Consider the following 12,686-nt stretch of genomic DNA (forward strand, 5'->3'; position numbering starts at 1 on the left):
TTTGCTCTTAATTTGCACAGTGTGTCCTTGGCTATGATGTCGAGATGTTTTTTCCCTTTTAAACGGCACCCTGGCTAGCTCTGCATATAGATGTTTTACAACTTTGTCATCATAAGTTTATCTTTCACTTTGAAGTGCTCCCTTATCTCTGTTTTAAATTTAGCTTAAGGCGTTGTATTGTTTTAATGAATAATTGATTTTGGGGGGAAAGTGATGCTTTTTTGGTGAAAGCTTTTTTCTTTAACAAAACCTTCTATAACCACAAAAACAAACAAACAAACAAACCCCAACCCACAACTGAAACCATCCCTAAAACAATTATGATAGATATGTTTTGAGTTTTATTCATTCTGTTTAATAGAAGAAGAAGTTACCTATCACTGTAACTTTTGTTGTGCTTACCTTCTTTAAAAAATATCCAGAACAACTGGGGTTTGAAAGCTGACATGCAAAATCTTTCTTCAGGTAAAATGTTCAGGGGGGAAGAAAAAACAAACAAACAAAACACACACAGAAAAAAATCATAATGTTGCCAGACTATTTAAACTATAGGCTTAGACAGAGGGACAAGTAAACAACTAGCTTTTATCTAATAATTGATTTAAAAAGGAGTAAACATAATCTTACGGATGGCCCTTAATATGTTGCAATAGTTTTTAGCAATGTGTGGATTTCTTTTTTTTTTTTTTTTTTGAGAAAGAAACTTTTGAACAGCGTACAGTGTTTACAGCACCTGTATATTACTCTTCCATGAGACTGTTGCCAAGTGCAAATGTGTCCAAAATATTCACTTTTAGAGCCAAGATGACTTCAAAAGTCATTCTGATTAATATGAATGTGTTTAAACAAAACAAACAAACAAAACCAACAAAAACCAAATCAGCAACAGCAGCAGCAAAATGCTCGCTTTTTTGTTTAGATTCTTATGCTAAAGCAGAACTGTGCTGGTTTCTTTCTTCAAGGACACTTTTTGTTTTCTGAAATCTGGAGAAAATACTTTATTTTCTGTAAGCTTCTACTTCCCTCCCTCCAGTCCTTCACCCTGCAAACAAATGCCCTGCTACTAGTAAACATTTCCAGTCTTGTGAAAAGAGTTTGAGTTTCTCTCAGTTTTATATTTTAACATACCGGAATTTAAATATCTTCACTTACACTTGAAATCGGTTCATACTTTTGTTACATTTTCCCTGAATTTTCCTCAAGAACTGGTTAAAACAAAAGACCCAAATTTAATGTCTGCAGGCCTGTGCAATAATTAAAAACTGTATCTTAAAAAAAAAAAAAAAGTGACTTCATAGTAATGAATTACAGGAAAAAAATCTATATATAGTTTGCGTGAGAATGATGAGAATGGCTCCATAAATCCAGTTGCCGTTTACCCTAGATAAGTGCTAGCTACAGTCCTGATTTTTATAATTTCAGTTAAAATTTAGTTTATATTTCCAGATTACAAATAAAAATCACATGTTAGATCTTAAATGTACTGAAATGGATTGAAAGGGGTTTGAGTAGAAGCATGGAATAAATTAACATGTAAGCAATTTTTTTTTTCTGTGAAAAGTAGTAACAAAATTAGAGTGACTTAAATTATTCACTGTTTTTATTTAAAGAACACTCTATTTCCCAAATACCTGACATGCTAGAGTTAGAGTATAATTTACATGAGAGAAATGTGTGAAGTTATTTTTACAGCGGGATGGGATTATAGACTAGACTGAAGAAAACAAAACGTGTTTCACCTGGGGAAAAAAAATTAACAGTTCTGTATAAATGCAAAGAGCTTTGTTGTTTTTGAGAGACTTAAATCAAAAGCTTATTTTGTGATAATGATTGGGTTTGCCTAGCTGCAGTAATTTACAGTTTAACAAAGTTCTTAATTGTAAAATTCTGTTTCCGTTCTTTCTAGGAGAAACGGGGAGATTGCATAAATCTTTGTAGACAACTTGGCTGCAAGCAGTTAAACCGAAATTAACTTCTGCCTTCTGGCCGCAGAGCACTAGTCTGACGTTCCTGCGTGATACTCTGCAGACTAAATCATGCCAGCGTTATCAACTGGATCTGGAAGTGACACAGGTACGCAAGCCAAGGAGTACTGCATGTTTCCTCCAGAGCTTATTTGTTAAGTCTACAGTCTCTGTTTCAAGAAATCATCAAATAAGATAATTAATTGTGGTCTTAACAGATGCGTAAGCTAGCACTTTAAACATAACCTTTTCTTCCTGAAGTTAATGTAAGTATATGGAACACCACAGGTTTAATAAAAATAATAGATTACTTTTTAAAAGCCCAGCCATCCTCTTCTCCCTATCCCCAGCCCCTAAGTAGATACTAAATATGGATCTGAAGAATTTGGATTCACCTCAGAGTGGTTCCTACAATGTTAACTTTAAAGAGGAGGAGAAAAAAAGATGATGATATCATACATGCCTTAATATTTGCAGCAGTCTAGACTATCCCCTCTGTGAGTTAGTTATCAGCGGAGTTATTTCTGAACACAGACTACTTGGTTTTGACACTTCTCTAACAAATTAGGAGAAGAAAAATACTGTCTCAAGTTCTCTTCCTTCCTTTGCCTTCCAAATCAGAGTCCAGTTCCTATCACTGAGTGCAGGCAGTGGGAGTGCAGATATGTAGCTTTCTGGAGTTCTAACCTTCTTTGTAGCAATAGCAAGCTACATTCAAAGGTTAAATCTAATCTTGCTGTTGTGTGCAGCCTCTCTGGCAATATTTTTGTCTCTGTTTTAGGGGCAAGTGAAGTTAGTATTTTTTCTCAAGGGTGTTTGGTAAATAGGTCATCCCTCTGAGATTACAGTAGAAAGATCATTGCTTTCCACCCCTCTGCTTGTTATTCTAGAGCACATAGTTTTATGCACAGGAAGTAATAGCAAGATTTTGAAAAGGAAGAGGGAGATTTCAAGTTAGGAAACGAAAAATAATGTAAGGAACTTCATTGAATTATTAGTTTAAATAGACTGCATAGTGCAGTGATGTTTTTTTTCCCCCTCACACCTCATGTACATGTGAAAAGATGAATTGTGAGAATTTATTGTTGTTGTTTCTTTTACATTTTCTCCCTTAATGGTGGAGGGGTGTGTGTGTTCCTGTGTGTGAAGGGTTAGACTACTATCTTCCCAAATCCTACCTCTATCTACATCACTTTTCTTCTCCTTCCTCCATGGAAATATGTCCTTCACTTCTGTCACAGTTGAAGCTATTGAGTATACTCAAGCTGAATTTTGGAAGATGTTGTAGTCTAACTTAGGCTGATTTTCCACAGTGGAACTTTCCTTCCTTTATCACACAATCTTCTGTGTCCTTCCAAAACCTGCTTTTTTTTTTTTTTTTAACTATTACATGGCCAAATGCTTTCTGAAGTCTCAAGAAAATTTTAAGATGAATAGTAGAAGGATGTCTGACGACTAGTGCCTGATGCTAATAATACTGCTAGTTTTATTATTTAAAGAATGTTTTTATGTCCAGAAGTAATAGCAATGGACATGTTTTCATAATAACGAAAATTATTTGAACGAATGAAAAAAAAACACTAATGTTTAAATTGTGTGTCTTAGTGTCTGAAAACCCAGTCCTATTTGATGTCCTATTTGATGCTTGTGATACTCCAAATACATCTTAATTAATTATGTGGGATAAAGCTCAACTGTCCTCCTTGTCCCATGAAATCTATAATAGTAAAGTATGGTATGTATTATTGAGATCTTGCTGCTTAAATAATACCGAGTGTTTGTTAAATCCAGATTGTTTTCCACTGCAAGGTGTATATTTACTTTTTTTTTTTTTTTTTTAAATAAACATTTGCATTTGGAAGGAAAAGAGAATTATTTCTTTCTTTCCAGTTTCTTACTGCTTCTCTTGAAAAGCATGATAGGTATTAATGTTTGTTTGTTTTTAATGACTACATCAAACTGTGGTCTCTGTCCTGGTTATAGGGCAGATGTTTGCTAATCTGCAGCATGATCCACCTCAGAGCCCTGTTTTTCTGGAATAACTCACATTTAGATTTAAAAAAAAAAAAAAAAAGATACACTAAAAAATGAATTTTCTTATTTTTGCTGCTCCCTGTTGAAAGGTCGGTAGATTGCCTTTCCTCTTGCTCTCTCACCCTCACTGCATAAACTGGTGGTGTGTGTGTGTGTGTTCATAGAATCAATAAGGTCGGAAAAGACCTTCAGGATCATCTGCTCCAACCATCCCTCTACCACGAATGTCACCCACTAAACCATGTCCCTGAGCATCATGTCCAACCTCTCCTTGATTACCCTCAGGGACGGTGCCTCCACCATCTCCCTGGGCAACCCGTCCCAGTGCCTGGCTGCTCTTTCTGAGCAGAAATGTCTCCTCATTTCCAACCTGAACCTCCCCTGGTGCAACTTGAGGCCATTCCCTCTACTCCTATCACTGGTTATCTGTGAGAAGAGGCCAACCCCAGCTCCCCACACCTTCTTTTCAGGCAGTTGCAGAGAGCAGTGGGCTCTCCCCTCAGCCTCCTCTTCTCCAGACCAAATACCCCCAGCTCCCTCAGCTGCTCCTCATGGGACTTGTGCTCCAGGCCCTTCGTAGCCCTGCTCTGTACACGCTCCAGGGCCTCGATGTCCTTCTTGTAGTGAGGGGCCTAAAGCTGAGCACAGCACTCGAGGTGCGGCCTCACCAGAGCCGAGTACACGGGGACGATCAATCTCCCTGCTCCTGCTGGCTGCACTATTCCTGATACCAGCCAGGATGCCGTTGGCCTTCTTGGCCACCTGGGCACACTGCTGGCTTGTGTTCAGGTCAGCATCAATCAGCACCCCCAATCTTTTTCCTCATCACAGCTTTCCAGCCACTCTGCCCCAAGGCTGGAGTGCTGCATGGGGTTGTTGTGGCCAAAGTGCAGGACCCGGCCCTTAGCCATGTTGAACCTCATCCCACTGGCCTCTGCCCATTGACCCATCCTGTCCAGGTCCCTCTGCAGGGTCTCCGTACCCTCCAGCAGATCGACACTTCCCCCCAGCTTGGTGTCATCTTCAAACTTACTGAGGGTGCTCTCAATTCCCTCATCCAAGTCATCCATAAAGACATTAAAGAGGATGGACCCCAACACTGACCCCTGGGGAACAAGTGTTGTTGCCTGCAACGTGCTGGAACTGCTCTGATCCAAGAGAGGAGTTGGTGTGGAGTGCTGTGGAGTTCGTTAGTCGATGGGGACCTAACAAAAACATGCACTTAATGTGGGGGAGGTCTCTGCAGAGTCTCTGCTGAGACTCTGAAACCCCTGTGTGCCTTATTTCTGTGTCTGTTCTATCCTGGTGAAGTGGAAGTAAACCTGGATGTGAAAAGAAGTGAGAGTTCACTGAGAACTAGTTGATAGAAATGCATCACCTGGGGATGTCAGAAAACTCTTATCAAATGTTTAAATGGAAAACATTCATATGAATTACAGGTTTGTGTTTGCACCCACATTTCTACATACACACGTGCACACATTAAATGGTTTTACATGTTGACAACAGGCAGGTGACCCTGCTCCTCTCTGAAGGCTTATTGTCCCGTCAAAGCATCCATCTCGACTGAAGGGCTGAGCTCTGTGTGAGGCTGCATCTGAAGCTTGACGTGTGTCCATGTTCCACATGTTTAACTCAGCGTGCAAACACACCACACAGAGTTCAAAGACCAAGAATGAAGGTTTGCACTTGCGCAGGTGAAGCAAGTCCGTGAGATGTAGCGCTCACTTATCTGCTTCAGAAGGTTTGTTTGCTCTCCTGGCTTCACGGTAGTTGATGGCAGCTTCCTTGCTGACTTTGGTGGAGCCAAGATGACATCATTGTGCCTTGTGAGGTGGTGCTTTAGTGTGAAAAACATAGTAAAGTTGTTACAGATTTCTTTCTTCACAGCCCTTGAGTGAGCTTGCTCAGCTGACGAGTCTCAAAATGCTTTTTCTGTTTGTCCTTAAAAACTAGCACGAGAATGTGCAAAGCAGACGCTGTGCTAGTGATTCATGTGTTGTCAGCAGGAATATCACAAGGAATGGCCAAGTTTGGTCCCCAGTAAAACTGTGTGAGATTGCTTAAATATAATGAAAGTCAGAAACAGTTCTTGAATTTGAATATTTTAAGTTATAGACGGTAAAAATGTGCAAGGCTTACATTAGCTCCTTCTTGAGGACATATTAGCAGCTAACGCTGTGCCAGAGAGTGTTTTTTTTTCCCCCCAATATTATAGGCGTATAAAACTGAATACACACCAGTTGTTAAATGGGAAAAAATCACGTTTGTTGCTAACCAAATTGTAGGTTCCCATGGCTTTAATAGACTCCTGGTTTTGGTGTTTTCTCTTTTTGTAATTATACAAAAGAAAGCCATTAAGCTTTTTGGAAACGTTGGGTATTTCTCTGGGATTCTCCAGTAATTACCTGCACTGCTAAAGCTGCGTACCCTTGATGTGGATGGAGTGAATAATGGTACAAATGCTTTGCTGGACCCTTATGGTGATTTGATGGCTCCATGTGGGTCGTGTGCCAGTGACAAGAGAGAGCTGCAAGCAACACAAAGTTTAAAGATGATTTTAGCAGTCACCTGAACATTGAAAGCCTCTATCCTTGCTTTTTCTGTTTTGGTATGGATGTGTTCCCTTTATTTCCTACTAATACACTTTAATGAGCTTGCCAGCTTTAGCATAATCTCAGCTAAGTGTTTGATAACAAAACGGATAAAAAGATGGAGAGAAGAAAGAAAAGCACTGACAGGCAGAGAAAGCTGAGGAGTTGGCTGAGCCATGAGAAATGTTTGTCGGGGCTGAAGGGCGAACGGAGCTGCGGTGGCTGCAGATCGTAGCCTTCTCCACCGGTTGCTAGCAGGAGGAGGGAGCTACCAAGCAGGGAGTTCTATTTTTACAGACTGCTTAAAAAAAAAATGCAATAAAATGGTGGCCCAAGATCTGGGGCTTTGTTGTTACGAGATGAAGAGAATGGGAACTGAGGAGAAGGATGAAAGAAAGCTCTGGGAGAAGCTGTTCCGCTGGAGGCTGCCAGCGAAAGGCTTGCGGGGCGGCGGAGACCGGCTCCAAGCTGCCTCCGCTTCGGTGCCGACGTGTGACGGGCCCGGCGGCCGGGTGAAAGCCCAGCACGCACAGAGCAGAGCCTCAACATGCCCACCACGGGGCTGCTTGAATTGCTCCCTGCCTTGAAACGCACACATGCGGCTAGATTTCACGACAGCCAGGATGCTAGCTGGGGCGAAACTTGCGCTGAGTTGCTAAATAGAGCCAGTATTTTACCGTGCTTCCTTGAATTCTCCCCATCTCCAGCTGCCAGAGGCATTAAATGGCTTGTAGGCTAGCGCTAACGTGAAAGATGTGGGAAAGTATGAGGCGTATGGCTAGCTTTAATTGCTATCAGGTTTAATTTTTAAAAATATAACTTTCTGGTATGGGGGAAAAAGGGTATTTTGGTATCAACACATTTCTGGTGAGTGTTGGAAAATTTGTTCAAAGCAGAATGAAATTTCTCTCAACTCTTCTGTTTTGGCGTAATGCTTTATGTTATGCGAGACTGATTCACCCGTGTGGAATCAGAAAATGTGTGCAGTGATATTTACTGGTGGTAAACTCCTTAAAACTGTTACAGCTCTTGGACACAAATTTAATTTCAAATGGTCTGGCAGCAGGAATGTAAGCTTTTTTTTTTTTTCTTTTTCTTTTTTCTTTTTGGTGAGCAATGCGTAGTTTTGCGGTAAATTTGAAAGTATTTATTGTTTCTAACCAGAGTCTTTAAATGTATAGCTCCTCTCGTTGGACGAGAAGCTGTAATTACAGCGAGAGTTGACAATTCCCCCTTTTGCCAGAAGTCCTTTGACGAGAGCAGACTGCGATGCTGTAACGCACAAGGGTAACGCTGCCAGAATCCGGCTCGGCGAGCGGAGCAGATTGTGTGCGTTTGCTGTCAGATGAAAGGTTCTGTGGCTTCTCAGCCCAACGTCGGGTCAAGTATTGCCTGTTTTAATAAAAGCTAAAGCTGTTAATCTGAAGGAAACTCAGTACTGCTTTGAGATAGTGAGACGCTTCCCTGCTAGCAGTTGTTAGTTGCTTGTTGTGGAACACGGGTTCAAGTTCGATTTTGCTTTTACAGTAACACATCGGTTAAAAACAAACAAAAAAATGCAAAAAAGAACACCTCAGTGCAGTGTATATTTTAGGGGATAAAATACAAAATTTTGCCACTCCTACTTTCCTTTTTTAGACTTACCTTTGAGACTGCAGAGACGTACTTGACTCTTCTTTATTATATTCCTATATAACCGTATAGACTCATGGATCAATATTTGTGTGCATGTGTGTACTTGTATGACTGAGGGGATGGTATAGCTTGTTTTGAGCATTAAACTTTAAACTCAGTCGTACAGTGAGACACAATAGTGCAAAGATAGACTTTAAAGCATTTTTTGGGCATCAGTGCTGCCATCTCTATCGTATAGATTGTAGGATGTTGTCACCCATTCTTAAGACACAGTATGGGAGGCCGAGCTACACTGTAATCAAATGGTCCTTCCAGTATTTTTAGGCACAACTGAGTTAAAAATAGTCTTGACTTCTGTTGTCAGAAGTCTTCATTTGGTCTCTTAATGGGATATTGCAGCCTCCTCTTGCAGATGTAAAACGCCACATTTGGGATTCCTTACCACTCCTCCCTGCACCAGGTCCCTTGCAGGCTGTGACTGAAGAGTTAAACATGCCGAGCATGCCCGGTGATTCTTTTTCTGACATCCTAGTGCTGGAATGAGTTCTTTCCTGACTGCCTGCCAGAGCCTTGCTATTGCCTCCTCTAGTGTTGATGAAGATCTAGATATAAATACTTAAGACTCCCCAGGCTGACGTCTGTACAAAGGACCAGTCAGTTACTCAAGGTTATTCAAGGTGTCGTAGTATGCAGGCTTCTTTGGAGGAGCCAAGACTTTTTGCAAATATGCACGTCAGGTCTTTGTACGAGCTCTCCACGAGCTGCTCATTAATTTGGCTTGATAGGTCACTTTAACTCAGCTCTGTTTGTATTATTCCTGCAAATAATAGAGCTTCTTAATGCTCCTGAAAGTATTTTTATGAATTTTCAACGTCTCTTTGCTGATGGAGAGCCTCGTAAGGGTATTTTGAGGAGTTTCGGTTTTGAACCAGGTTTGATGAGCTGTACAAGCAAGAACTGGGTCTCGCACTACCCGAGTGCGAGTAGGGATCAACTGCTTAACTCGAATCAGAGCGCGCCGGTATGCGGTGTGCTAAATCTGAAATACACATGTTGAGACAAATCCTAAAAGACCAATAACGGTTTCAAACAACTGCGGATTCTTTAGCTCCTGTAGCCAAGTTCCAAAACTAAAGACTTTTCCATTTTGAAGGAAATAATATTTTTAAAAGTGATGGGTTTAAACGATTGCTTACTTTCAGCGTTTTCTGTCATAACGTTGCTTTAAGGCGGGTTAACAAATTACTCCAGCGTGGAGGAATAAAAAATGGTTTTAACTTCACAAAAAATTGTGAAGTTAAAATACCGTACTGCCCTTACTGAACGTGTAATCTGGTTTTCTGAGGGTATGTGTTACAAAAGTCTTGCTTTCATTAGGAAAAAAAAATAGAACATTGACATTTTAATTAGTGCCACCTGTAACAATTTTAGCATTTTGCTTCTTGGTGAGTTAGTAAATAAAACAAAATAGTTCATTTTTCAGAGGTGCTGATGACCTGCATGTTACAGTTATCTGGTTATTCAGTATTCTGTATCTTCTGGAAATTAAATATTTTTATGGGACACTAAATTGCAAAATTAAAACAAAAAGTATGTGACAGAATCATATTGAACAATTTTTCTTAAGGAATCAGTGATAAAGCCTTCTTGCAGCGTCAGGAAGCCTGCACACTCAGGGGAATTAAGAACATGAAAAAGAAGTATTTGTAGCAGACCCAGTGGTCATCCTACAGCTGGAGGCTGACAGGGCAGTGGAGTACGTCCTAATCCGTATCTGCCCAGAATGTTTTGATGTGGACCTGTGCACGGAGACAGATCTCAAACCCGAGAGTGAAACAACTTTCGACATTCGGTGGTAGTGACTTTGATTTTACTGTGCAGCAGCAGTGATGTCAGAACAAGGGTTTCTGTTGCAGGGCTGTTTGCTTTGTGTAAGGAGAGTGTTGTCTGATCCTTTATTGAACTGTAAAGTACAGTTCAAATGTGAAAAAATATCAGCTTCTTATAAAAGGCAGCAAATGGTGCTGATTATTTTACCTTTGACAAAGTGGAAAATTTAAAGGTTGGTGTGTCCCGTTTTATTAATACAATAAAATTTTACAGTGTTGTTCTGGGCTTAGATATATGTTCTTTAGTGTTTATTACCCCTCGGTTACAGTAAAAAATTTTTGATTTGAAGTCTGGCATCGTTATCCAGAATGCTAATTCAGGAAATTAATTAACATACGAAAGCAAACGCACGTCCATTTGTCTCCGTTCTTTTCCTTCTGCTAACCAAAACAAAGCTGGTGTTTTCTTGTAATGTGCAGGAGTGATGGAACGCAGAGACCAGATTTTTTATCATTTAGCGCTAGTTTATAGCTTCCACAGACTTGTCCTAATAATGAAGCTATGAAGGATATGACAAGAATGGTGATATTAAATTTCTCTAGACTAACAGTAAATTTTTCCATTCTGATGTCAAGAATGTAGAGCATCTGGAATCCGCAGTGCGAGTGGTTCAGTCCGGGAACACTTTCATCAATTGCTTAGCCATTTATTCTCCTCCTAGGAACAAGCAGTCTGCTATAGAATATAACACTCTGAAGGAAGCAATTTTCTAGAACTGGAAAAATTCTTTATGTCCTCTTGTTTCTGATTTAAAAGCTTTCCATTTCTTCTCAGTCTTAAATCTTATTGCATGCGCAAAGTTAGGTTAAACATTTTTAAATTGGGATTGTCATTATTATACACTCTGTTCCTCAGATCTAATAAAACTAAATTGTATTAATTAAGTTTAGGAAAAACTGAAGATACCCTGAAGACGGGAGCTGCTTAACCGTGTTAATAGAAAAAAAGTGGGAAATCTATCGATTACCTTTCTAAGCCGGGACAATGCTGTGTTTTCAAGCATACTTGGATTTTTCCCTTGAAATTATTTCTTTAGACCAAGCTGGCTGAACGCTACAGGCTTTATTTTGCATCCATTTTGGGTTACTCTGCAACAATTTAGACTGCAACAAGTCTAAAATCTTCAGAGTGGTTTCTATATCCGTGGCAAGCTGTTGTAAATTTTAGTTTTAGGATGATATTTAATACGTGTATTAGGTTATTGACATAAATATAGTTAGTAGGGATTATTTCTGTAAGCAGGGTTATCTAGTCATTGTTTTTTATTTGCTTGTGTTTTTTTTTTTTTTTTTCCTTGGTTGAAATAAACTTCATGGAAAGTGTATCGTATGTCTGGTGTTAATTTATTCAATTTCTTTATTCTTGATTGAGGCAGTTGGGTTTAATAGGCTATCGAAGCACCTTCCAACATTCCCCTTCCACTCTTACAAGGGCTTTATGATATTACTGTGTGCAGTGCTTGCCCCTTTCAGGAGTGTTGCCACACCACAGGTTTTACTTAGTTCACATCTTAGTTCATCTTTCTAATTTATAGAAATATAAAAATATGAATATAAATATCAGCATACTAGTATCTAAAACTAGAAGTTCCCTTATTTATCTGGAATTGACCCTTATTACTGCCACCGGCTTAGGTGCCCGTGTTTCATCTAGAAAGAGCCCTGTTTCTTCCTCTGATTCAATGATTTGGGGAAGTTTGGGGATGATTACATTGTGATGTGAGATTTTTTTCCCCCAAGTTGTAGGACTGACCGGACTTGCTTCCTTTTTTATAGTTGCAAAATAATCTTTCATCTCCATGCTTAAACTCATTGTTAATTTTTGTAATGTATGCTCAGGTCATTTGAGACCTCTGAATAAATGTTCTGCTTTTAAAAATAGAAGTAAATGAGTTTTTCTTGTGTAAGTCATGTTTACTCTACTGAATTTTGACACCTGAAGTATTTTGATACTCAAAAATCCCAGTGGACATGTGATTCCTTTTAAATATAAAACTTGCTTAAATTTAGCCAAACTAGACTAAAAAAATTACAAGAACCCAAGTAGAATAGCAACATTGTATAAAAAAAGCTTTTTTAAAATGCTTTTATTTTTTTTTTCAAGGCTCTTTACAGTGTTGCCAACATCAGGCATTCAGAAAACCCAGGATTTTTTTCAGCTTTTCGCGATTTTTGTTTTTTAAAACAACTTCTAGAGCCTTTTAAAAACTTTTTTTTTTTTCCTGTGTGTGTGTGTGTTAGTTTAGACTGTAGGCATCTTTCCAAAAATGTGTGCAAAATACTTTTTTTTTTACTAGGAGCTCCCTGCTTTTTGGATGACTTGGAGAAGAAAGCATCGCCCTGAGCCTGATAGCCCAGCTGAGGGCTGGCAGCCACACGCTTAGGACAGCAGCGTTCAGCTCTCAGTTGTGGAGCTGTGTCTCAGCCCATGGCTACTGCAAGGAAAAAGCATTTTTAATTCCCATAGCAGCCCGTCTCAGTCCAGGGGATATGCCTATGATGATGAAGCTCAGTGCAGCAGCATTTCAGTATTTCTAATTTCTGCTAAAAGGATTTAAAAACACAACAAT

General features: G+C 39.5%; 1 protein-coding gene across 5 annotated transcripts in view; it reads left to right on the forward strand.

Annotated features, from left to right (window-relative positions):
- The window catches only part of MPP7 (MAGUK p55 scaffold protein 7), a 149,414-nt gene that overhangs the window by 38,639 nt on the left and 98,089 nt on the right, over nt 1-12,686 (forward strand). For all 5 annotated transcript variants that reach the window (XM_068673642.1, XM_068673644.1, XM_068673641.1 and 2 more), the window contains one exon: nt 1,907-2,073. In XM_068673642.1, coding sequence (XP_068529743.1) covers nt 2,037-2,073 — 37 coding nt within the window. In that variant the 5' untranslated portion in view covers nt 1,907-2,036. The remainder of the gene's footprint in view (nt 1-1,906; nt 2,074-12,686) is intronic.

The sequence above is a fragment of the Anas acuta genome, chromosome 2 (genome assembly GCF_963932015.1).
Source record: "Anas acuta chromosome 2, bAnaAcu1.1, whole genome shotgun sequence".
Classification (NCBI taxonomy): Eukaryota; Metazoa; Chordata; class Aves; order Anseriformes; family Anatidae; genus Anas; species Anas acuta.